This window comes from Lynx canadensis, chromosome B3 (genome assembly GCF_007474595.2).
Source record: "Lynx canadensis isolate LIC74 chromosome B3, mLynCan4.pri.v2, whole genome shotgun sequence".
NCBI classification, from domain to species: Eukaryota; Metazoa; Chordata; class Mammalia; order Carnivora; family Felidae; genus Lynx; species Lynx canadensis.
Window position 1 is genome coordinate 73,912,122 of NC_044308.2, and position 23,816 is coordinate 73,935,937.

Here is a 23,816-nt window from a genome sequence, read left to right on the forward strand (position 1 = left end):
GATCTTCCAAAGACCAGTGGTTTAAAGAAACCCTCAACATGGAGGGGAAGGTAACACAAACAGGAAAAAAACACTTGTTTGATGGGAGACTTTTCAGTTTTTTTTTTTTTTTCTGTATTTTCCAAGTTTGTGTTTTACTTTAGTTCATTCCTCTGTCTCCATCTCTCTCCCGTGCACATGTGCGCGCGTGCTCTCTCTCGCTGTTTTTTTTTTTTTTTTTTTTGGTCGTGTCTGTGTTTCAGTTTTTTTTTTTTTTTTAAATAAAAGAACTTTGGATTTGCCGTTGGTGGGCAGCGCCGGTCCCGGAGGCTGGACCCCCACGTGGCAGGGATGGGACAAGGGGCAGGCCCACGGCTGCTGAGAGGATCTCTGTGTTTAAAGCCTTTGAGAATATGCTACTGCAGTTCCCAGGATGCAGGGTGGGGGTTGGCAGAGGGGTTCCTGGCGGCGGCTTCCCCTAGAGTCCAGGCCGCAGGGGCTCCCCTGTCAGGCGAGGAGAGGGTTAGGAGGGAGGGGTGTGGGGAGAGTGAGCTGCAAGCACTTCTCCCCCTGCCAGCCTCCAGTTTGGTTCGAGTTTTGTGGGCTCCCTGCCCGTCCCAGGCTTCAACCTTGGGAGCCAACTGGGTATTTGGAAAGTTTGTGAGCTGTGTGGCGCTCTAGACAAGGGGGTAAGGAGAAGGGGGAGTAGCAATGTTTGTTTTCCTTACCCCTTCTTTGCCTTGGGTTTTCTTTTTTATTTTTTTCCTTTTTTTTTTTTTTTTGGTGTTTTCTCAGTCAGTAGAACAGCATGGGATAACATGTACTTGTGTGTTCGCGGGGGTTGACTGTGTTTTGTGGGGGGGGGGGGGGTGACTGGGAATCCAGTGGGGAAAAGGTTGTAGGAAGATGGACTCAAGGATAGATCTCGTGTGTGGTGGGCAGGGCAGAGATGAGTGGACTATCAGCATGACAAAGTGGGTGTCTGTGAAGATAGGGCAATGAGCCGCAGAGGATCAGTGTGTGTCTGGGGGCAGGGGAGGAGGCAGGACTCTGCTGGAGGTGGGGTGTGTGAAGCCCACTGAGGGTGGGAATTTAAATATTCCCGTGAGGTGGGCGGAGCCGAGGGTTGGGGTGAGGGATTTGAGCTCCCACCGAACACCCCTTGGAGTAAGGGAGGGAGCCCTGAGGCCTTCCCCTCTCCCCCCATCTTGGTTTATCTGTTTATAAAGCTAGAAGTGTAGAGGTAGTAGTAGTTTTTGGGTTGGAGTCCGTGTGAGGTAATCTTGCTTCCTCTTTGGCAAAAGCCACGGCAGCCGTGGCGGCAGTGGCGGCGTTGGTGACGGTGATGGGTGGGCCCCCTGGGGGTGGGGCCGCCTTGCGCCTGTGGGCCGAGGAGCGCAGGTGGGAGGCCAGGGCTTCGTGCCCACTCAGCAGCACCTCACATGCCAGGCAATGGTAGGTGCAGATGGGCACCCGCAGCGGGGGGGGCACAGAACCCCCCGAGCCCCGCCCAAAGAAGCAGAAGGATCTCTGATGAGCCGTGGCCGGGGCCTCCCCATCAAATGCCATCTTGCACTGGCGGCACAGATAGCGGTGGGTCACATCCACGGTGGAGATGCCGGTACTGCCTGACAGCAGCTCATCCGCCTCCCCGGCCTCCCCCTCCCCTGGAGCAGGCAGTTCGGGCGGCTTTGGAGGCGCTGTGGCTGTGGGCTCAGGGGGCTGGGGTGGTGGCTGGAGGAGGGCGTTGGGGAGCAGTCCGATGAGGGTCTGAGGTATCACGGGGTTCATGGGAAATAGCCCCTTCTTCATGCCATAGAGCTGTTGGAAGTAGGCCCCCTGTAACTGGGGGCCAAAGACAGCTGGTGGTGTTGCCCCCCCTGCGGGGGGCAATGGGAAGGGCAGAAATTGGCCCCCCAACAGGGCTGGGACTGTAGCCTTCAGTGCTTTGAGGTTCTTGAGGGCATCAGTGGAGGAGTTGGTGGGCGCTGCAACTGGCTTGCGCTCACCAGAGACCTTGTCCCCGGAGGGCTCAGTAGGGGGGTCTGGGGCAGGGTCAGTGGTGCCTGCTGTGGAGTTGTTAGTTTGTTCGGGCACAGGTCTCTGAGGTAAGGGGCAGCCTGGGCCAGCAGTCTGGACCACTGTGGTAGCAGGCAGGACTGAAGTGGCGAGGCCCAGGAAGCCCGAGGAGGCTGCAGGGCCTAGGAAGACGAAACGAGGGATGAAGGGTTAGCCACCTACTGGCCTGGTGTCCATCCTGCCACCTCTAGCCCCACCCTCACCCATTCCCACCACCTAGCTGCCTTGCTCCCTTCCCTCCCTTCTCTCCCCCAAGAACTTGAAACTAAGGAGGCAACAGGAGAGTGGAGGTGGAAGAGTCCAGGAGAAAAAAGAGGGGCATGTCATTAGAGAGAGATGCTTTCTGAAGTCCAACCCCTCCCAACTGCCCACTCACCTGAATTGAAAGGAGCTAGGCTGCCCAGCGGGGGTTGGGCCAGAGCTGGACCAGACAAGAGGACCGGGGCCAGGCGAGGCAGGGCCGGGCCAGCTCCAAGGGGCACAGAGGCAGGTGTGGTGGCCGGTGGGGCCTTGGGAGCCGGGGGTGCCTCAGGTGCTGGGGCCAACTCGTAGCACTTGCTTTCACTCTTCAGCTGGGCTCGGACTGCCTCTTTGAGCTTGGCCAGGTGCTGGCGGGAAAAGAGATGGCCTCGGCAGGAGACATAGAAATCATACTTGACGTCACAGTAGGGGCAGTCAGTGCGCTGGGCTCCCAAGGGGCCCTCACTGTTGCCCCCAGCCCCACCAACTGCCGCCCCCTGCAGTTTGGCCTTCTTTTCCTTGGCACGAGCATTCTGGAACCAGACCTGGATGACTCTCTTGGGCAGCCCAATCTCCTCCCCCAGCACCTCGCACTCCTGCATGGTTGGGGTACGGTAGGCTTCATAACAGGCTTTCATGATCTTCAACTGCAGGCTGCTCATCTGGGTCCTGTAGCGCCGCTGCCCCATTCCATCTGGAACCCCGACCCCACTTCCTGTTCCTCCACTGCTTCCCCCAGCCCCAGGAGACTCTGGTTCGGCCAGACTGGAAGCAGACGAATCACTGAGATCCCCTGCAGATGGACTGCAAGCCTCGCTCTCTGGTGAAGCTTTAGAAGGTTCCTCTGTAGCCTCTTCCTCACTGGGTGGAGGGGGAGGTGGGAGAGGTAGAGGTGGCTCTGGTGTTGGGGTGGTGGCCTCCTTCCCAGGTGGTAGGAAAGCCAGGGGCCCGGCAGCAGGAGTAACTGGTGGGTAGGGAAAAGCAGGTGCTTCCCGCTTTGGGGCTTCCCTCCCAGATCCATCATCTACCTTGCCCAACAAGAGGTTGAACTTGGGGAAGGCTGCAGGGGCAGGAGTGATGGGGGGCTTGACTGCCGGATTGGGCACCCCACCAGGGGTGCTTCGAAACTGGCCTTTCCTCTCCCGGGCCCTGGTGTTCTGGAACCAGACCTGCACCACCCGCTTTTTGAGTCCCACCTCCTCGGAGATGCAGTCGAGCATCTTGCGCGTTGGGTTGGAGTCTTGCATGTACCAACGGTACAGGATCTCCAGCTGCTCGGGCAGGATGGTGGTACGTAGGCGCTTGTCCCTGGGGGGCTCGCCCTCCCCTCCACCCCCTGCCTCACTGCCCGTTGGGGACAGGCTGCCCTCCTCATGCTTCCGTTTCAGCAGTGGCCCTGGGGCCTGTGGAGCACCTGCCACCAGGGGGCTTCGCTCCCCAAACACCAGCAATGGCAGATCTAGGAGGTGAGGTGCAGCACCGGGCTGCAGGGATGGCATGAAGTGTAGCCGGCGGTGACTGGTCAGGAGGTCTTGGCTGGGGAAAGACATGGTGCACTGGTCACAAGCGTGGACTGGGGAAGGCGAGGGAGGGGCCCTCCCTTCAGGCTCTTTGCCTCCTGGGTTTGTTGCCTCTGCTTGGCTCAGCTCTTCCCTGTCTGCAGGTTCAGGTGACGGGTCCCCGGGCCGTGCGGGGGGTTCCAGGCTCTGTTCCTCCTCTGCATCCTCCTCCTCTACCTCTTCTTCTTCTTCCCCCCTCTCTGCCTCTTCCTCCTCCTCTTCAGGGGGCTGGTCATCATAACATTTCTTGAGGTGCCGCACCAACTCAAAAACACAAGAGAAGGTGGCATGGCAGCGCCTGCAGCCAGAGGCTCCCCCGCTGCCCCCTCCGGTCGGCACAGGCCCCCCCTCGATGGCATTTTTGCGTGCTTTCTGGCGGGCATTCTGGAACCACACTACCACCACACGGGTAGCCAGGCCCAAGAGACTTGCAAGCCGCTCCACTTCTCCGTCCTTAGGGTAGGCACTGGTCTCGAAGAAAGACTGCAGGGCTTGGGTCTGGAACTCTGTGAACTTGGTTCTGGAGAACCTGCGGCCTGCAGGCAGTAGGGGAGGCAGATTCCCTCTGGAGCTTTCTTCCTCCTCTGGTGGCCAGCGTCCTCCTGCCCGGCTTCGCTCCTCAGAGGGACGGGCCCCCCCTGCCTCAGACTCTGGGACCAGGAAGGGAGGGCCCAGTTGAGGAGCTGGTGAATCCAGGGACCCATCAGGAGGTTTGGGGGGCTCTGCAGGGGGTGGGTATAGGCTATCGTAGCTCTTTCGAAACTGAGCAGCATAACGGCTCAGGGCCTCAAAGGGCAGAAATCGGCGGTGGACATGCTCCTCATGTGTCTTGAGGATAAGCATATTGGAGAAGAGTTTCCCACAGGCCCCACAGGCCAGCTTGTCTCCACCCCCCAGGGCCTCTGGTGGGGGTGGGGTCGGGGGAGGGGGCACAGCCTGCTTCCCCTCATTGTACTGGATCACCAGCTCAAAGCCAAAGTTTTCTAGAAGGGCTTTGGCTGCAGTGCGGGCTGCTTCATTGGGCGTGGAGTTGGGGGGCGAGGCGGGCCCCGCCTCATTCCCCTCTTCCGCCATGGGGGGCCGCTCCCACTCCCGCTCAGCCAGCTCAGCCTTAGAGGGCGGGGGAGGAGGAGTGGCAGCTGGCAGAGACAGCAGGGGTGTGGGCCCAGCCAATGCCAGCTTGGGCCCCACCTTGAGGTCATGGAGGTAGAAGGGCAGGAGCAGCTGTTGCTGCTGGAGCTTAAGCAGTGATTCCGGCACCAGAGGGAAGGGGGGCAAGACTGGTGGGGTGAAGAGGGGTGCTGGGAATCGGTGTAGGTCCAAGGGGGGTGGGGGAGGCGACAGGAAGGGCAACCCAGATACGAAGCCTCCAGGGTCAGGGCCCTTCTTCTCTGTGCCAGTCTCCCCCTCAGTCTCACCCTCCTTGGGCTCTTCTTGGCCACGCTCTGGCCCCTCGGCCTTGGCGTCAGTCTTGGTCCCCCGAGAGCGAGTCTGGTGCAGAACTGAGCGCATATGGATCTCTAGGGTGGAGCTCTGGTTGTAGGAGACTCGGCAGACAGTGCACTTAAAGGGCTTGTCTGTGGCAGCAGCAGTGGGAGGCGCAGCACCTGCCTCTCCTCGGGCAGGGCCAGACGGGTCAATGGCAGCCTTCTTCATCTTGTGCAGGTGGGAGACAGAGTTGTAATGGACCAGAAGGATATTCTTCTGTGTGAAGGACTCCTTACACACAGTGCACTTATAGGGCCGGGCAGGGTCAAGAAACTTGTCCAGGGCAAAGTTGGTGGTCTTCCGATAGGTCAGAGGGTGGCGAGAGTCAGATGGAGCTGGCTCTGCAGGGCGGGGCTCCCCCACACGCCCCTCTTCCTCCTCAGCCATGGTGGGTGGAGGGGCCAATTCTTCCGCCAGGACATCAGGCCGAGAGGCTGGCGATGGGGCTGGAGAAGGGGGTTGATCGGGGCTTCCTGGGGGCTTGTCTGGGGCCTCAGCTAAGGGCGGGGGAGGCTCAGGAAGAGGATCAGGACTGGCTTCTGGGGTCAGCTGAGGGCCTTCTGAAGGAAAGAGAAGGGTGCCATGAGAAGGTAACTGTCTGAAGTCAGACCCCACCCACCCCATATCAAGGACAACTGATCCCTGCCTCAGTTGTCTTCAGACCCTCTTGGTCCATGAAGCTCACGTCCCCTTTCTTACCTGCTCCTTGTTCTCTGCTGGGTTCAGGCTCTGGCCCCGGAGCAGGGGGGTCTGGGGCATCCCCCAGTGGGCATAGAGTGGGCCCAGGCAGCACTTTGGTCGTAAAGGTCATCTCTACAGTTGTTGCCTGCAATAGAAGAAAGCCCAGTGATTCCCCTGTGCTGACCCACCCTGCTACTCCTCATGCCCTGCTCTGCACCTGGGCTTGTGCCCAGCTCCTGTCCAGGGCCCCAGTCTCCTCCTGGAAACACTCCCAGAACTTTGGCTTTTCCCCAGAGGGGAGGGCCTGGGCTGCTGCCTCTCCTGCACCAAAGACCATGCCTCCCATTGAACAGCTCTTATCAGGACCTAATGGAAATGAAGGAAATGCTTGGCTTCCTCACCAACATTGTCCCCGCTAAACCAATACTTGCCTGGACGCCCCTGCCGCTTCTTCCCCTCCTGGCCCAAACAGGGCCTCCTGGATGGGTCCTCACCCAGCCAGTACTCACCACAAGCAGCAGCTTCTCAACGCACTCGGGCACCACATTGTGAAGGTGGCTAAGGTGGAAGTGCAAGGCAGGTCGGCCCACCAGCTGCTCCTGGCACAGCGGACACCTGTACTTGGGCTGCACTGCATGCTGGGAGAGGGTGTGAGCCCTCACCTGTTCGGGCTCAGGGCTCAGGAAGCTGCAGTATGGACAGCAGAATACCTGGGGGCACATGGGTTGGGGAGGAGGTGTCAGAGAAGGATGGGGCCCACCATCACCCAGCCCTTTGTGTTCTTGGACACAGCATGATCCCCCACTCCCAATTTAGGAGTGAGCCGCATTCAGAGGCATCAAGGCATCACCACGGATCCAGCCAGAAGCTGGCTCCTCCCTCATTTCCCTTCCACTGGGACAAAGGCCTAGGCTAGACTTTCCCCTTGCCTGCCTTCTTTGTCCGGCCCTTTCCCTCCATCCTGGCCTGTCTTTCCTTGGTCTTTGCCTCTCTCTGCTGCCTTGCTTAGTACTCCAGCTACAGTATGACCCTGTACCTATCTCCCCGGGATTTAGTTTTCTTACCCACCCACACCCTGCCCGTGTCTTCCCCGTGAGATGGCGCCCCTGCCCTCTGGCATATCTGGACCCAGAGGCTCCTTTATCCCTGCCCACTCTGCCTCCCCAAGGTCCCTAACCTGAGTGTCTCCTGAAGAGGGGCCCTCCCTACCTGTCTGCTCAGAAGCCGGCTCATCTCCCAGCGGCTCAGCAGCTCCCACTTTCTTTTCCTTTTCCCCTTCTTAATGTAAACAAACGCCACAGCTCCCCCAGCGGCCCAGGAAAATTCTGTCCTGCTCTGCAGGCACATTCTTGCCCACACCTCTAGAGGGGTGGGGCCAAGGGAAGGCCCGGTCTCCACCTTCGTCACCTGACTGCCTGACCTCCAGCCTATCTTCATCTCCCTGGCTCAGTTCCTCTCCTGCCCCCTGTGCCACTGGTCCAGGCCTGCATACTGGGACAGGATGGCCATAAAGGAAGGGCATCCAGATGCTCATTTTAATGCACTTGGCCCTCGGAAAGGACATCTGGAATCGGTGTGCAGGAGAAAACAGGAGTGAGGAGGGTCTGGCCAGCACTGCTTCAGTCTGTGGGAATGTAGTAATCCTGCCTGTTGAGGTCCCATTTGGAGAGCTGTGAGGGAGGGGCAGCATGGAGCCTCAGGGACCCAGTCTGGGAGTCCCCTCAGAATCCACACTCTCAGGCCACAAAGCTAAAACACACAGGTCCTGCCTAGGCCAGGCAGAGGCCCAAGGCTGGGAAACTTGGAGAGCTTCAGGGTTTGCTATCTGGGTCAGTCATCTGGGCTGGGGCCTCTACCCTCAGGAAGGAGGTGCCCAGATGGTTCCATGCAAGCTTGGGGCCTTCTGCAGGAGATGACCATCCGTGTCTAGTTGTCTTTCTGCTCCTGACAGGAATAGAGAGCTGGGCAGCAGGCTAGCCTTTTGGTTTGGGCTTTCTCTTTTCATTTCTTCACTTTTGTCTTCCCTCCTCCCCTCCTTCCTCCACCTGCTTCCAGCTTTTCCTACCTTGGGACAGCTTCTGTCTTCACTTCTCCCTCAAGTCCTGCCCTCCCTTCTGGTCTTCTCCCTCTGTGCTCCACCCCTGGGGCCAGCTCTGCTCCCTGTATGGTGCTAAACATATAACTGGCCCTAGGTGGCATCTCTTAATGTGTTTTGAGACAAGTCACAAGCATGACAAAACTAGGTCTGCCATTAGTCTGAAATCTGGCTGTAAAGCTCTACTGATAAGAATTTCAGGCTTTAGAATATGAACAAATTTCAGTAAAACCAGGCCCTACCCCCCCCCCCCACCCATTCCCAATTACCCCAGTTCTGACCTTGGTCTGGTTGGCATTGTCTCCTCGAGAGCCAGACTTGTTCTCGACCTCTTCAGAAGCTGAAAGGAGAAGAGATTAAGAGACTCTGACAGCCTTCCCTCTTTCTTTCCAGACCCCCAGCCCTTAAGATTACCTGACTTGTAGCAAAGAGCCTCCAGGGTAGGGGGCTGGGCTGGGGGGAAAGGGCAGGAAAGCACAAAGCTGTACACAGTACAGGGAAAGGAGGCCCAGCAGGGCTGATCCCAGGTTCGCGGGATGGCCAGATTTAAGCCTTTTGTGGCTCCCCCTCCTTTCCCTCTGATGAGTCCTTTCTTGTATCAGTTTAGCTCCATGCACCTAGGAGGCCTCGCTGGGCAGCTGGATTACTGCAGAATCCCATGTACACCTCAGAATGTATGAGGATGGGGCGGAGGGTGGGGGACAAGGGGCAGGGATAGAGGGAAAATGGACCAGATGAGCAACTCACCCAATTGCTCTGTCTTGTTCTGAGCGTCTTTTTCAGGGGTGGGCAGCTCAGCCAAGGGGGTGACAGGAGGCTTCCCTGTGTGGGATGAGGGGAGAGCCAACTTAAAAGAGTGAAGCATCAGGAAAGGGAGGACATAGGGCAGAGGAAGCAGGACACGCAGCCAGGAGAAGGAGAAAATGGATGGATGAGTCAAAAAGCTGCCAAAAAGAAACGGATGATGAAGAAGTGACAGGGTTGGAGCTGGGAGAGCCTAAGAGATTAACTCTAAGTACCCAGCCCCCATCATTTAAAGATGAGGAAACAAGTCTGGCCATAGACAGCAGAGACAGGCCAACTGGGCTCCCTGCCTACTGGTCCCAGAAACAGGGAGCCCAAAGACATAAAGGGAGGGGCACTGAAGAAGGAAAGTGAAGTTGAGTGGAGGCAGGTGCGGCAAGCAGGAGGCAGCAGGTCTAGCTGGGAGAGGAGATTACCACTCAAGTAAGAATTGACAGATGTGTAGGAATTTATTTTCGGTGGCAGCCTAATTAAAGTGTTAAAGTTCCTTAACTCCATTCAGCCCTGCGCCAGGATCATTAGCTATTGATCTGGGCCCCTCCGGCACTTAACTCCAGCCAGCATATTGGCAATTCAATTAGCACCAGTCAATGCTGCCTGTTCCTGGTTCCTGCTGCCCGTACCCTCACCCTCGCCCACCGCCAGCCCCTACAAAGCCCCGATGCCCATGCCCACCTCTGACAGCCCCTTCCAGGCTCTTCTCCTGCACCCTCTGGATCAATGACGCCTGGCGGGCTGTTCCTGGTCTCTGCTGGTACAACCTCAGCTGCCTAAGGGGGACCCTAAGCCCAGCCTTCGGGCTGAAGACCTCCTAGGAGACAGGAAGAGGCTGGGGAACTTGTCAAGGGCTTCCTATCCCTGCAACCTTCGGGCCAGGCCCACAGCTCCCATCTTCTTCTGACATACCCTGACCCAGCACGAAGTGGATTCCATTCTTCTGCTTTTCTAGTTCTCTCCTTCCTGACCAGCTCCTGCCGCTCCCCACACCCAGTGTTGCTGGGACGCTGGTCACGATTCGGAATCAGCGGGTGATTCCTCCTCATCTGCTTTCCTGTTCTCTGCTTTCCACCCAGCAAAGCCCTTGCCCTTCACTGCCTCCTCCCTCCAGCAGCCTCTTGCTCCTTGCTTCACTGGGCAGCCTCACTCTTCCCCAAGTCCGGTTTTATCTCCCCTTCACAGCTGGCCCCTTCCCACTTGCTCTTGACTGCCCACAGACCCGTTTCTCCTCACTGGTATCACCTCACCACCCCCAGCTCCCACACCTGCTGCCCGCCCTGCCCCGTCCCCTCTTCCTCACCGGGAGTCCGGAGCTGCCCATGGCTGAAGCTCAGGATGCTCTGAAGAGCCGAGAGCCCTTCCTCGGCTGCGGGGCCACTCTGCAGCAGCTGCAGACGCCGCTGGGCCTGGGCGTCACGGTGGGCCGGTGCACGTAGGTGCTGCAGCACAGCCAGGCGGGAGGGGGTCTCCCATGCACACAGCAGGCAGCGGAACAGCCCCAGCTCAGCCCCTGCCGCGGCCCCCTCCATCTCCAGCAAAAACTGGAAGCACAGAAAGAGGATGCTCAGGCCCAGAAGGGACAGACACCTTGAGATCTCATCTCCCCCAAGGGAGCCTGACCAGCAGCAGCCCCTCCCTACCCATCCCTTCCACCCTCTTCAGCCCCCTCCCCTTTCCCTCCTGTGGCCACCTGAATATTACTGCCTTTTCTCCCCTGTCTCCTTCTCTTCCTCCTACCAATCCTGGACTCCACCCTAGTAGGTGAATGGAATCTGGTTCCAACCTCTTGAACAGATGACAAGATGGCCTGAGCAGACACTCCCCTCCAGTCCCGAACATCAGAAAAGCCGAATAAAGTACTGGATTCATTTTATCAGAGTCCACCATCCTTTGGCCTCCCCTCCACGACTATCTCCAAAAAGTTGATTATCCCAGTACATACTTGCCACTGTATCCAGTCCTGGGTCTTCCCATCGCTCTCCCACTCGGTATCTCTTTGATCCGTCCCCATGCCCTTCTCTTCTCTCCCCCCAGAGGCTCTGTGCTGCTCCCCTCAAGTCCCAGAGGCTCCCTGCCCCACTCTCACCTTATAGATCTGGCTATTTTCTTCATGGGCTGCGCCCCGGGCGTGCAGCTGCATCTTCTCCTTGCTGTTGGACTCAAAGTCACAGATGTTGCAGCGCAGGTGCACGGGGGGAACGGAGCCATAAGGAGCCCCATCTCCCAGGGGCACTGGGGAGAGGGTACCCACGGCCCCACCCCCCTCCCTCAGGTGGGCTGCCAGCTGGTACTTTTGAGCATGTTTGTCAGTCTTGAGGTGGAGTTGAAAGTTGGCCTTGAGCTGAGTGCCATAGCAGCAGAGCTTGCAGCGGTGGGTGTCACCGGCCACCTCCTTCCATTCAGCCTCCGGGAGGCTTCGGCCCACGCTGCAGTGGTAGAGCAGCAGCTCCAGGTTGTCTGTGCTGAAGGCCTGGCACACTAGGCAGCGGAACACCTTCAGGGACGGGCTGTCATCTGGGGGTGGTGAGGTGGGCAGGCTGTCAGACAAGGAGCCCAGGAGCTGACTTGGAGGCAGGTGGGTGTCCGGGGAGAGGCTGCCAGGGGCTGGGGGACAGAAGCAGGTTAGAGGCCCAAGGAAGGAATGGAGCAGTTGGGTAAATGGGGATAGTGCCGAGGGAGCTGGGGTTACCCAGTGGGGGGCTGGCCCTTAGGAGGGAGCAGAGGCTCAAGTCTGGCCCTGGGGAAGGGAGAAGGGGAAACCGGTGCAGACCCCAGGCTGCTTACCTGGTGGGGGGAACTTGCGAGCAGGCGCTCCGAGGTGGTGGAAGCCGTTGAGAAGCAGCTGGGCTTCCAGGGGCTTGTCTGGCCTCAGCCCGGGGCCAGGCAAGGGAGCCTGAGGCTGCCCCAGGGCCTGCGGTCCGAAGTACTGGAAGAGCTCAGGGGGGGTGGCAGGGGCAGCTCCTGCCGGGGGAGGGGGCCCCGGCCCTACCAGTCCAGGCGGCAGGCCCAGCGGCAGCCCCTGGTGCAGCATGAGGACATTCTGCATGTGCTTCTCAGAGGTCATGTGGATGCGCAGGTTGCGGGAGATGTTGGTCTCATAGCTGCACACCTTGCACTGCCAGGATGATTTGGTCTTGGGCTCCTTGTCCCCGGCAGAGGATGGGAGTGGCGCCTCCGGGGGGCTGCCCTGCCCACCGGGGCCTGCCTGGAAGCCCTGCAGGTTGGCCAGGTGCTTGTCAGACTGCATGTGGATGCTGAGGTTGCCCTTGGTGGTGGTGGAGTAGTTGCAGACATCGCAGCGGTAGGGCTTGTAGCCACAGTTGTAGCTCTCTCCACGGGCAAGGCGGGGGTGGGCACCCCCGGCGCTGCAGTAGCTGCAGTGGCTATTGCTCTCCGGGTGCTTTTCCCGCATGTGCACGTCCAGGGTCTGCTGGTACTTGTAGTGCCAGTTGCACTTGGGACACTTGAGCGTCTTGCAGGAGTTGCGAGAGTGTAACAGAGACATGTGGCTGGACAGGCTGAGGCCCTGGAAGGCCGCAGGGGCTGGGGTGTAGTCTTCAGCTAGGCGGTAGGGCTGGGGTGGGTCGCTGGGGTCTTCAGGGGAGCCGACTGGGGCAGAGAGAGTGCCCCCCTCCTTAGAGGCAGGTGAGCTTTGGTTCAGTGGGGGGCAGAGCCCTCCCTCCTCTTCTTGCCCCTCCGGGAACCAATCTGGCCCTGCCTCGCCAGCTGCCATTGGCGATTCTTTGGCTTGGGTTGGGCTGGGGTCCCAGGTGGCGGGAGTTGTTGCGGGGGAGGGTGGGCTAAGTGCCCTGACTTCTTCCGCAGGCAGGACAGGAGCTTCTGCCTCAGGGGGACCATCCTCAGTCTGGGCTACATTGGCCTCTGTGTTCACCATGCTGCTATTATCAAGGGGCATTTCTAAAGGGGGGCGAGCAGGTGGTTTTGGTTCCAGAAAGCTTAGGAGGGCCATGCGGCCCTCATCTCCCACCTGAAGCACAGCTGCATTACTGGGCAGGCCCAGATGTTGAGCAGGGGTTAGCTTCACCCCATGAGACTGTGTGTGACCCATAAAGGCCTGGGCCCTGCTGAAACCCAGGCGGCACAGGAGGCAGAGCCAGAAGAGTGCCCTGTGGTCTCCTCCCCTGCTCCCCATAGGGCCATCTTTGGGATCTCCGGGTGGGTTTGGAGCCAGCTGGTAGCTCCAGAAGGCTCCATCCCTTCCCTCACAGGTGGCCGGAGATGGCGCTGAGGTATCATGGGACAGAATTTGGTCAGAAGAGCTAAAGCCTTGGATTGGGTCAAAGCCATGTTGGATGTGAAGGGCAGTAAGGTGTGCAGAGGGTAGGTGGGCAAGGAGGGGCAAGCTGGGCTCCTCCTTGATTCCCACCTCACCCCAGGGGAAGCCCTTTGGTAACAGTTCACTGCCACCTGACAGGGACAGCTTGGCTACTAGGTAGGCCTCACCACCAGCTGTGAAGAATAAATGGTTGCTTAGGTCCACGGGAGGGAGCCCTCCTCCTTCCTCCTCCTGCTCCTTGTCCTCTTGCACTCCTAGGTCCTTTGGTGAGAGCCCACCACAGCCAGCCTCTTCTCGGGGCTCCCCAGTCTCCTTTGGTGGGACGAGGCCACAGCCCGACTCCAGGGCCTGTCCCCCTGGCTCTGAGGGCCTCATGCTCTCAGAGGTGGAGGGGGCAGCAGGGGGATCTTTGGTGACAGGATCAGCGGGGGTGCCAGGTGGGGAGGTGTCCGGAGGCGGAGACGGGGCATTGTGTCCAGGGGTGGGGGTGGTGCCAGTGGTAGAGGATGAGTTAAGGGTGGCCATGGCAGACGGAGGAGCGCCGGGGGTTCATTTCAGCGTGACGGCAAGTACCCTGGGGGGAAACATGGAGAGAGCGGGGCTGTGAGGTGGCAGGAGACACCCAGACAGGCCCTTGACTCTCCAGGTACTCCAGCCCCATTCTCTTCCCTGAGCACCAGACTCAGCTACCCACCTGCCAACCTGAAGCTTCACCTTAGTGCTAACACACTTCAAACATAACATGTCCAAAATCAGAACTCTCTATTTCTCCCCCCGAACTCGTTCTTCCCATCTTCCCTATCTCAAAACTTGGGACCACCATTTATCTGGTTGCTAGGCTAAAAACCTAGAAGCTTCCTCTTGCCCGCTCCCCACATACAACGGGACAGCAACCTCTCAGACAGACAGGCGTCCTATCCCTCTGCTAGCATCGTCTCCAGTAGCATCAGCGTCGCCCCAGCCATGGTCTTTCCTGAACCAGTGTGCCGAGCTCCACGGCGGCTTCCGTTTCCACTGCTGCCCCTACAGCCCAGTCTCCTTCCATCCAGCCGCCAGAATGACCTTTCATTTAATTCTCAATTATGAAAAATGCCAGACCTATATAAAAGTAGACCAAATAACATAAGGTACCCCTTTGTACTCATGACTCAGTTTCAACAGCCACCAACACATGGCCGATCTTGGTTCATCCATATCTTTACCCACTTTCCCTTTTCCTGTATTGTTTTAAAGCAAATTTCAGGTATCTTAAACATCTTTTAAAAGGTAAATTGTGGGGCGCCTGGGTGGCTCAGTCGCTTAAGCGTCCGTGACTCAGGTCATGATCTCACGGTCCGTGAGTTTGAGCCCCGCATCGGGCTCTGTGCTGACAGCTCGGAGCCTGGAGCCTGCTTTGGGCTCTGTGTCTCCTTCTCTCTCTGCCTCTCATGCTCTCTCTCTGTCTCTCTCAAAAATAAATAAACATTAAAAAAATTCTTTAAAAAAAAAGGTAAACTGTAGGTGCCTGGGTGACTTAGTCGTTTAGGTGTCTGACTCTTGATTTCAGCTCAGATCAGGATTTCGTGGTTTGTTGAGATCAAGCCCCACATCAGGCTCTGTGCTGACATTGCGGAGCCTGCTTGGGATTCTCTCTCTATCCCTCCCCTCGCTCTCTCATAAATAAATAAACCAAAAAAAAAAAAAAAAAGTCAATTGTACTATATCCTTAAGAACCCATCCGTGATTTCTCACTGTACAATGAATAAGATCCAAAAGGATTCTGATCTACAAAAGGATCTATCTGATCTGATGCCGGCCTACTTCTGACACATCTTAATACTCTCCACCCTGCCTGGCTGGCTGCCTCCAGCCCACTGGCCGCCTTTTCTTCAAACACACCAAGTCCATTCCCACCTTAGGGCCTTGCCTAAGCTAAACAGCTTACTCCGTCAGCCAGGAAGACTCTTCCCCAGACCTCTGCACGGTGGCAAATTCTCATTCAGGTGTCTGCTTAAATATCACCTCTTCCAACAGGCTTTCCCTTCCTATGGAAGCTAATATTTCCTGGTTTACTTACTTCTCCCTTCTAGACAGTAAGTTCCATGAGAGTAGGAACCCTACTTTCTCTATCATTAGCACCAAGAAAAATGCCCGCCACACAGTCAGTACATGTGTGTTGAATGAATGAACTCTAGGAAAGACCCTCAGATTTTCCACTCACTAAAGGGGTAGTTTCCCTAAGTCAAGGTCCTCGAGCCAGAGAGGCCACAGTGAATTTCTGCTGGCCTGCAGGCCCGGTGCTGCTCTCACAGATGCCCTCCAGAGCCATCTCTGGTCACAAGCATGTGAAATAGGCGGAGGCTTCCCTGGCCAGTTGGAAGACAACCGATTCTATGTGATTAGCTTCCTCCCCCACAAAGAGATTAAAAAAAATAATAACAGTAATATTACTAAAAGCTATTAAGGTACATATGCCATGGTCCTGGCACTGTGCTAAATGCTTTCATCAATTATTTCATTTAATCTTATTTTGCAGATGAGGCAGCCAAGAAACAGGTTGAGTGAGCTGCTAACTGTAACACAACTCCAAGGAGGGGAAACCAGAGGACTGGCGGGGCACAGAGACCTGGGCCCTCCATCTACCTGGATCGTCTCTCAGACCCAGGAAAGGCCAAATGAGCCTCCAGAGGTCTAGCAGTCAGAATTCCGGGGCTCCCTCCAGCTACGAGAAACGCCAGGCCTCCCACGCTGTTCCCAGCCTTTTTACCTTGATTACCACACCTTCCTCCCCCTCCGCAACCCCCCCCACCCCGCTTCCCGTCCCCACCAAACTCACCAGTTCCCCATGCTTCACCATCCCATACTTTTCCCAATGTCCCAAGTGGTTTGCGTCCACTCCAGGTCTTAATTATCAGCCAATCTCTAATGATTAAACCTTTAGCGTTCAAGCCCATGCTTCCAGAAGGGATGTGGTCTCTCCTCCCTTCCCTGGGCCACCGCTAACGCTCACCTTCAGATTCTTTGATTAGGAATGGGTCTTCGGCCTGGCCCCACCCAGCCTGCAGGCCCCCTTTCCCACTCCCCCCCCTCCTCCTAGGGGGCTAGCCAGGCGTGAAGTCAGAGCCATTAAGTAGCTCCGCGTGGGGCTGGATCAGCATGCTAATGAAAATGCAAATCAGCACCTGGGCAAGGGGTGGAGGGCTGGGGGGTGGTAGCTGGAGAACCGGGAGGGAAGTAAAGGTATTAGATGGAGGGGTTATCCTAGATAACCAGAAAGCAGAAGCCCGAAACTGGGAGAAAGGTGTCTCTCCTACGGAATCCTTGGGGGTAGGGGGTAAAAGCGCTGGATCACGAGGGTCTGACAGTCCACTGTTACCCCTCACAGTGGGGGCCCACCACCCTTTTGCTGCCCCACCTGGTGGGAAGAAGTGAGGCTGGGCAAGCCGGGCTTCTCCCGGGCCCTGCCACCGAGGCCTGACCCGGGTGGTGCTTCATCCCCGCTGGGCCACCGCGCCTACATCACATCGATCAGCTGCTTCCTCCTGGCTCCTGATTCACAACTCCAGATCTAACTTCAGAGAAGGTGCTAGAACGACCTAAGCCCCAAATCCTCTCTCCAAAGCTTCTACTTCCCAGGACTGGAAAAAGACCCAGCTGATTCTTAGTTAGAAACCAAAGGAGTTTAGCTCTGGGCTAGCTCGTGGGTGAGACCCAGACCGCCAAGGGTAGGTCGGCAGCTGTTTAAAATTGCAAATCTCTTCCCCACCTCCCTCCTCCTCCTCTACAGGAAAGAATTTCAATTGCAAATTTATCTCTGCCTCAGTGCACCCCCCCCAGCTCCCCCCCCCCTTTTCTTCTCCACGCTTCTCCCATCACCCTCTATTTATTACAAACCTTTAACTGCAGCAATGATTTTTTTTTTCACCTTTTCTTTCCTCCTTCCATTTCCCTCCTCAATCTTTTCCTCCTTCCCTCTCTGAATCTCTGTGTCCCTCTCTTTGCCCTTCCTACCTTGAACTCAGTTTTCAGCTCTTTCTGGAGATGATGCAGAGCCGGATGACAGACCAAGTCACCCTCCACCTACCACCTCCAGGCCAAGAGTCCTGTTCACCCTCAGACCACTGCCATTCCTCCTGTAGTTCCGGGCTTTCCTTAAGGGCGTCTCCTCTCCCTTGGGGCACATCTTAGAGGTGGGGAAGGGGAGAAGGCCACCCTCAAGGGCCCTGGCACTCCCGCCTCTGGGGAAGGGAGGGAGGAAGAGGGCGGTCCAGGTGTAGGGTGGACGTGGGGGGACAGTCAAAGGAGAGGTGGCTGCAAGGGCTGGGGCCCAGGAGGAGAGGGGTTAGGGGAGACAGCAGGCAGTGGCGGCGGTGTGATTAGAGCGGAGATTGATGTGAAGGGGCGCCACAGACGGCAGAGAGAGTCAATAAAACGAGAGGATCACATTAGAGGCGACAGAGAGAGCTTTAAATTACAAGGCTGCTGCCACCGAGGGGGATGGGAGGAGGCAGGCCTGGAGCCAAGGGAGGGTGGAGAGTTCTGAGGGTGTAGTCATCCCCTGAGATGAATCTTCCAGCTCCAAAATGGCTCAGTCTCCAGAGCTCCCCTGCTGCCCCTTCATTCCATTTCCATCCCTAATGTTTCCTTCCCTCACAGGGGGAGGAGAGGAGTAAGGGGAAGATGGAGAGAAAGCTATGGAGGAATAGAAGAGTTTGTGTGTGTGTGTGTGTGTGTGTGTGTGTGTGTGTGTTGTTTTGTTTTGTTTTACTATTGCCCTCTTCCTCTTTCCAGAGCCGGGTCCATGGTTATTGCTCAGGATGAGAAGGGAAGGCTGGAAGTGCTACTTTCAAAGCTCAGCTAGGGAGGAGTTGCCCCCCCAAACATAATCACTGAACTGCAAACATTGCTCCATGGGAGGTGTGCAGAAATGCACCCAGTAAATAGCGGGACAAGAATTCCTTCTTCTTGATAAATGCTCCCTATTCGGGGGGCAGATACACCGTGCTTAAAACAGGAAGAAGCCGGGGAGCTGGGAGGCTCCAAGACGGACAGTAGACCCAGAAAGCTACCGAGAGAGAGAAAGATGTTAAGAGATGGACTGAAAGGCTTGGATATGAAGTTACGGGCGTCTGAAAAGGTGGGCTCTGAGACCGCACAAGGCAGGGAGAACACAGTGAGGCACAAGAGCCAAAGGAGCAAGGGCAAAGGAAGGACCGAAGAAACGCGGCCAGAGGACAGAGAGACTCTATCCCTCCCCGAGGAGGAACTTGGGCACAGGTGCAGCAAATGGAGGCAAAGCCAGCGACGGGAGCTCCCGTCTGGAGCCCGGCAAGACCAGGGCTACCCTTGGATGGCGCCCCCTTCCGCCCCAAGCAGGCCACCGAGAGGAGAAGAAACACTACTGCTCCCTAGTGGTTATGGAAGGAACATCACCAAGGAGAAAACATGCCAGGCCGGGCGAACAGATTGCCTTTCTCTTCCCCGCTCCCCTCCTTAAACCAGAATCCCACTTAAAGCAAAATCCCACTCCCTTCTTTTCTCCAGACGCAAGGACATGGCAAAGACCTTCCCAGAAAGTCTACCAGATGCCACCAGCACATTTGCTTAAAATTTGCATACAATGATTTCCACATCAGAGCCTTCCAAACAGTTTTGCCTTTCACTTTTCCAACTGTTGGATCTATCCCCTCTCCCTTACTGAAGAGTCCATTTTTAGGACCTTTCCTCTTCTTCTTCCTCTCTCTGAAATTCTTGCCTAGGGCACTGCCCTCTTCCACACTCATTTTGCCTCTTGCCCCTTTTTGTCTCAACCTGTTGCTTTTAAGAGGCAGAAGCCTTGGAGAAGAGGGGAAAAGAAAAAGGAAATATAGAGTGCCCTGCCTAACAGGGATTGTTTGGTATAGACAATAAACTCTAACTTGATGAGCTTGATTTTTAAAGCAGTGTAAGAACATGGGCTATGGATTCATGCAGCCCCAGGTTCAGTGCTGGGCTGCTTCCCCCACTCACCAGCTATGCAACCTTGGTAAGTTACTTGCAACCTGGGAAAATGGGAAGAATGATCCCTTCCTTCCTGGCCTTCTGGGTGATCAGTCAGGCTGGTTCTTTTCCTTCTCTCTTGGTTAGCTCCTCCCACAGAGCAGAGTGAGGTGTTCCCAGGTGGGTGACAACTTTCCTTCTGCTTCGCTCCTTCTTGACCAGGACTCATCCTCTAATTTCTGCCCTTTTCAAAAACGGAGGGGAGAGTCTTCAGTGGCCAGGATTTAAAGCTAAGTCTGCCCAGCAGCAGAGTTCATTTCTCACTTGGCCCTCTTGATTGCCAGGCCTCGAGACACCCCATCATCCGAGAGCAGAGAATGGAAGCCTTGCCCAGGCTCACAGTTGGACTGGGTGCAAAAGCGGTTAATACCTGGACCAAAACTATATGGCCACTCCCTTCATTTAAAACTATCATTTTCTCAGGGCGCCTGGATGGTTCAGTCGATTAAATGTCCAACTCTTGAATTTGTGGGTTCCTTGCTGACAGTGTGATGCCTGCTCGGGATTCTCTCTCTCTGCCCCCTCCCCTGCTCTCTCTCGTTCTCTCAAAATAAACAAATAAACTATCATTTTCCCCCTCACACTCCCCCCCCCAAAACCGAAAAACACTATCATTTTCTATCTCTAAATCTTCCCTTCCTATTCAAAAGGAAACAAGAGGTACTCCTATTCCTCCATTCTTTTTTTTCATATTTCAAGTTTTTATTTAAATTCTAGTAAATAACAGAGGCGCCTGGGTGGCTCCATCGGTTGGGCGTCCGATCAGCTCAGGTCATGATCCCACAGTTTGTGGGTTCAAGCCCCATGTCAGGCTCTGTGCTGACAGCTCAGAGCCTGGAACCTGCTTCGGATTCTGTCTCTCTCTCTCTCTCTCTCTCTCTCTGCTCTTCCCCCACTCATGCTCTGTCTCTCTCAAAAATAAAAAAATAAACATAAAAAATTAAAAAAAATAAATTCTAGTAAATAACATATTGTAATATTAGTTTCAGCAGTACCTATTCCTCCATTTCAATCCTACCTACCTCTCCTAGACCTCTCCATCTCCCCCCACCCCAAATATTTGGGAGTGTTTACTTTGTGAAATATGTTTGTCCAAAAGACAGAAAATGAGAGTTGGCAGGGAATGAAGCACTTAGGCAGGAGAAGGTGTGTCATAGAGGGTAAAGAAAGAGACAGCTAAGGTAGAGAGGGAGGGAAGAAGAAGGGAGGGAAAGGGAGAGGCAGGGAAGTTGGGGGATGGGGCCAAATCTTGATCCACAAGTGTGATTATTGAATCTCATGGAGGCCTCCCGGCTTTGGCATCAGATTGGGCAGGTGGCCTGTCCCCAGTGAGAGGGATGGAGCCCGGGAACTGTGTCTTACACCTTGCAAGATGCTTCGGGTGGGCATAATGGAACTAGGTGAGATGTGAGGAGAAAGCAGAGGCAGAGAGGAGGAAGATGGGGATAGGCTGGGAGCAGATGGGTCAAAGGGAAGCCGTGGACTAAAACCACAACCAGCCAGTGGAACATCCATCCACATTTGCATGACTTTGTTGAGTGGGCTGCAGGGTGTCTGCTGCTGGAGGGGTGGACGTGCTGGAGAGGAGTGGACCCTCTTGCCCATGCATCTCCTTTAATGACACCACAAGGATTAGGACAGCCGTGTGGAGCTGTGTGATCTTGTAGGTGCCCCTGGGAGACTCAGGCTCGGACAACTCCACAAAGCCAGCTCTGAACCCTTTTATATGAGGGCAGGGAGTAGTGTTCTTGAGTTCAGATTCAGGAACCTATCTGCTCCTGGCATAGAGGACCTCTGTAGAAGGTCCCTGCACTTGAAAGGAATTACACACAATTCTTTAGAATTAATAGAAAGAATACCATTGTAATATAAATAAAACCTTCTGATTCTTGGAGTCTACGTGAACCTTGTCATAGTAATGGCTCCATTTAAATAGTGTTACAACAAGACAACTAATAATAATAGTATCCTTAAATGTTTACCATGTGCCAGCACTGTGCCAAGCCCTGGAAATTGCATCCCCTAATTCTCCACTACAATCTGATGAAACAGATACAGCCATTCATTCCCATTTTACAAACATGGAAACAGACATTGATGGGGAAAGGAATTTTCAAGGTCTCACACCTGGAAAGATGTGGAGTCTAGACTGGACTCCCATAGCCTGACCCCAGCACTCGGCTCTTGGGTTAATTTGTTAGCTTCTGAACTCTGGCTGCTGTGCATTTTGAATAAGGTCTTTGAGGTTTTTGTGTGTTACTCTGTCCTATGTGTGTCCCCTTGAGCATATAAGCTGTCAGGCTCCTCTTTGAGCTTGAAGGTGTTAGATGGCTGCTCTGTTTCTTAGTAAAAGATGAGCCAGAACAGGACCACTGCTTTGTGCAACTCCAGGGGGTGCTATTCACATTGCAGTCAATGAGGAGCTCTGGCCATTCCTTTTGTGTGTTTGTGTTTGGGGGGTGGCTGGAGATAGAAATCAAAAGGTAGGGGATATGCGTATTAATTTGTGATAATGTCTCTTAAAGCTGGAGGTCTACACATATGCATCCATAATAACATATGAGCTTCAAGACAAGCAGCAGAGCATTCTTGTAGAACTTGGCCTTTAGGGTCAGACAGACTTGGAATCAAATTTTAGTTGTCTGCATTATGTAAATGACCTCAGGTGGGTTGCTTAAAAACTGTTTCTTCGTATACAGAATGGGGAATAGTTCCTCATGGAGTTGTGTCCGTTGAGATGATCATTATCCAGGCCAGCACTTTAGGATCAATAAATAGAAACGATAATTATTCACTCACGTGCCTTATTTCCTGAGTTGGGGTTTACGTGTGTGTTCACTGCTTTCTGATTGCGTGCGTGGCTGAGGGCGTAGGTGTCTGTCCCGGCACATCTTCGGGGTTCGTGAAGGCGCTAGCTGTCAGACCTCCAGCTGGGGCTGGGTCTCCCCAGGCCCTAGTTCTTGCCCGCGTGGGCCCGGGGCTGCTCGTTGGGCCGCGGGCGGCGGGGCTGCCCGGTGCGGGTGTGTTGCCGCGTGCCTGTTTGTGCTCGGCGGCCCGGCTGGCGCGGGCGTGTTTGGGGTGGTGGTAATTACTGGGATGGCCCAGCCCTAATGAGTGTGATCCCGTTACACTCTCGCCGCCTCTAATGGAGCTAACCTCATTTCACAGCCATTAGAGATGGAGATGAGGCCCCGCCCACTGGCCCCGCCAGCTGCAGCTCCCGCAGCCCCGGCCACGTTCTTTCCCTCCGGCTCGCCATTTCCCGGTGCCAGCTCTCCTTCTCCCGCCCGGTCTTCTGCTCCTCCTTCCAGGCTTCCCTGCCCTGTTCTCCATTGTTCTTTTCCCTCCCGTCTTGCCGCCGCTCTCTCCTCTCCCCTACTCTTGGCGCGTCCCCTTCCCTCGGCCTCCTCCCTGCCTGAGTTCCTCCTCCTCGCTCGGGTCCGCTCGGCCCCCGCGTCTCCACTTCCCGGTCCTCTCCTCCGCGCCCCTCCCCCGCCCTTCCCCGCCGATGGCCCTCCCCTCCCCCACGTTGCCCCGTCTGGCCAGAGGACAAATCTCAAGGGGAAACCAGCAAAGACAAACAAGGAGCAGTGACTTCATTATCGTCGTTAATTTGCCACTTCAGTTCCTCCCACAAGGGTCAAAGCCAGCACGGCTTGAACTCAGGACTGCCACAGAGGCTGAGCCAGAGCTGCCTTTTCCGCCTGAAGCCTCTCCCCAGCCACTCTCCCTCCCTCCCTCCTCACCACAGCCTTCGTTTCCCGGCAGGGGGTCAGGCTCCCGGTTTTGCTCTTCCCATTTCTTTACCCGGCCGCGCAGTCTACCGCCCTCCTTTCTTTTTCATTCAAATTGTGGCCTTCACGTCGGCTCCAAGTCACATGGTTTTTACCTCGGACTCCCTTCCTCGGTCATATTCAGCCTGCCCCCACTTCTCCCACTCCTCCCTGCCCTTATCCGTCCCACACTCCTTTCTTGGCCTGCCCCGGTCTCTCTTCCTAACCTCAAGTGCACTCCTCTCCCGAAGCACCAGGATTTACCTCTGGGTTTTGAAAATCGGGTAGCCGGGAGAAACAAGATGGAAGAAGGCATTCCGGCCCAAGTAGGCCAGTGGTCCAGGACCTGGAAGTGGCTGGACAGAAAGGAAGACAGTTGCCAGGGGGGCGGACAGGCCCATGAGTCAGAGGAGGTAGCAGAATCTGGATTCAGACATCCCACACCCAAGGCACACTGGGCCCCAGAGAAACAACCTCCCAGAGACCAGAGAGAAAAAGGAGGACAGAGCCATAAGACTGAGTTGGGGGGGTGGTCACTGGCAAAACAAGGACTGAAAATTTTGAGGATAGAAAGGGCATGTATCCCATTCGTTCCTCAGGGAAACCCCATCTAACACTTCTGTCCCACCCTCTGCCTTCCTTCACTGAGAAGCCAAATGACTGGCAATTGACTCTTAACCTTTTGTCCGATCCCAGCCCCAGAGGGAGAGGCTGAGGGTAGCTGGCTGTGACTGGAGGAGGCACTAGGGAAATGTCCACACATGAAGTAAAAATTTCTGACCCACACCCATCCTGCCCCACTGCCT

General features: G+C 55.8%; 1 protein-coding gene and 1 long non-coding RNA gene across 2 annotated transcripts in view; one reads left to right on the top strand and one right to left on the bottom strand.

The window, feature by feature from the left end:
* Window positions 1-229: 229 nt before the first annotated feature.
* Window positions 230-23,816, bottom strand: part of ZFHX2 (zinc finger homeobox 2) — a 31,784-nt gene continuing 8,197 nt past the window's right edge. Inside the window, exons 2-10 of the mRNA XM_030318741.1 lie at window positions 11,707-13,793; window positions 11,009-11,526; window positions 10,223-10,463; window positions 8,869-8,943; window positions 8,403-8,461; window positions 6,536-6,736; window positions 6,045-6,171; window positions 2,435-5,905; window positions 230-2,180 (exon numbers count right to left, since the gene is read on the bottom strand). Coding sequence (XP_030174601.1) covers window positions 1,201-2,180; window positions 2,435-5,905; window positions 6,045-6,171; window positions 6,536-6,736; window positions 8,403-8,461; window positions 8,869-8,943; window positions 10,223-10,463; window positions 11,009-11,526; window positions 11,707-13,744 — 7,710 coding nt within the window. The 5' untranslated portion in view covers window positions 13,745-13,793 and the 3' untranslated portion in view covers window positions 230-1,200. The remainder of the gene's footprint in view (window positions 2,181-2,434; window positions 5,906-6,044; window positions 6,172-6,535; window positions 6,737-8,402; window positions 8,462-8,868; window positions 8,944-10,222; window positions 10,464-11,008; window positions 11,527-11,706; window positions 13,794-23,816) is intronic.
* On the top strand, window positions 3,519-16,156 carry LOC116738157. Its single transcript, XR_004343800.1, has 2 exons — window positions 3,519-3,588; window positions 15,735-16,156. It is a non-coding gene; the product is annotated as an uncharacterized LOC116738157 (long non-coding RNA).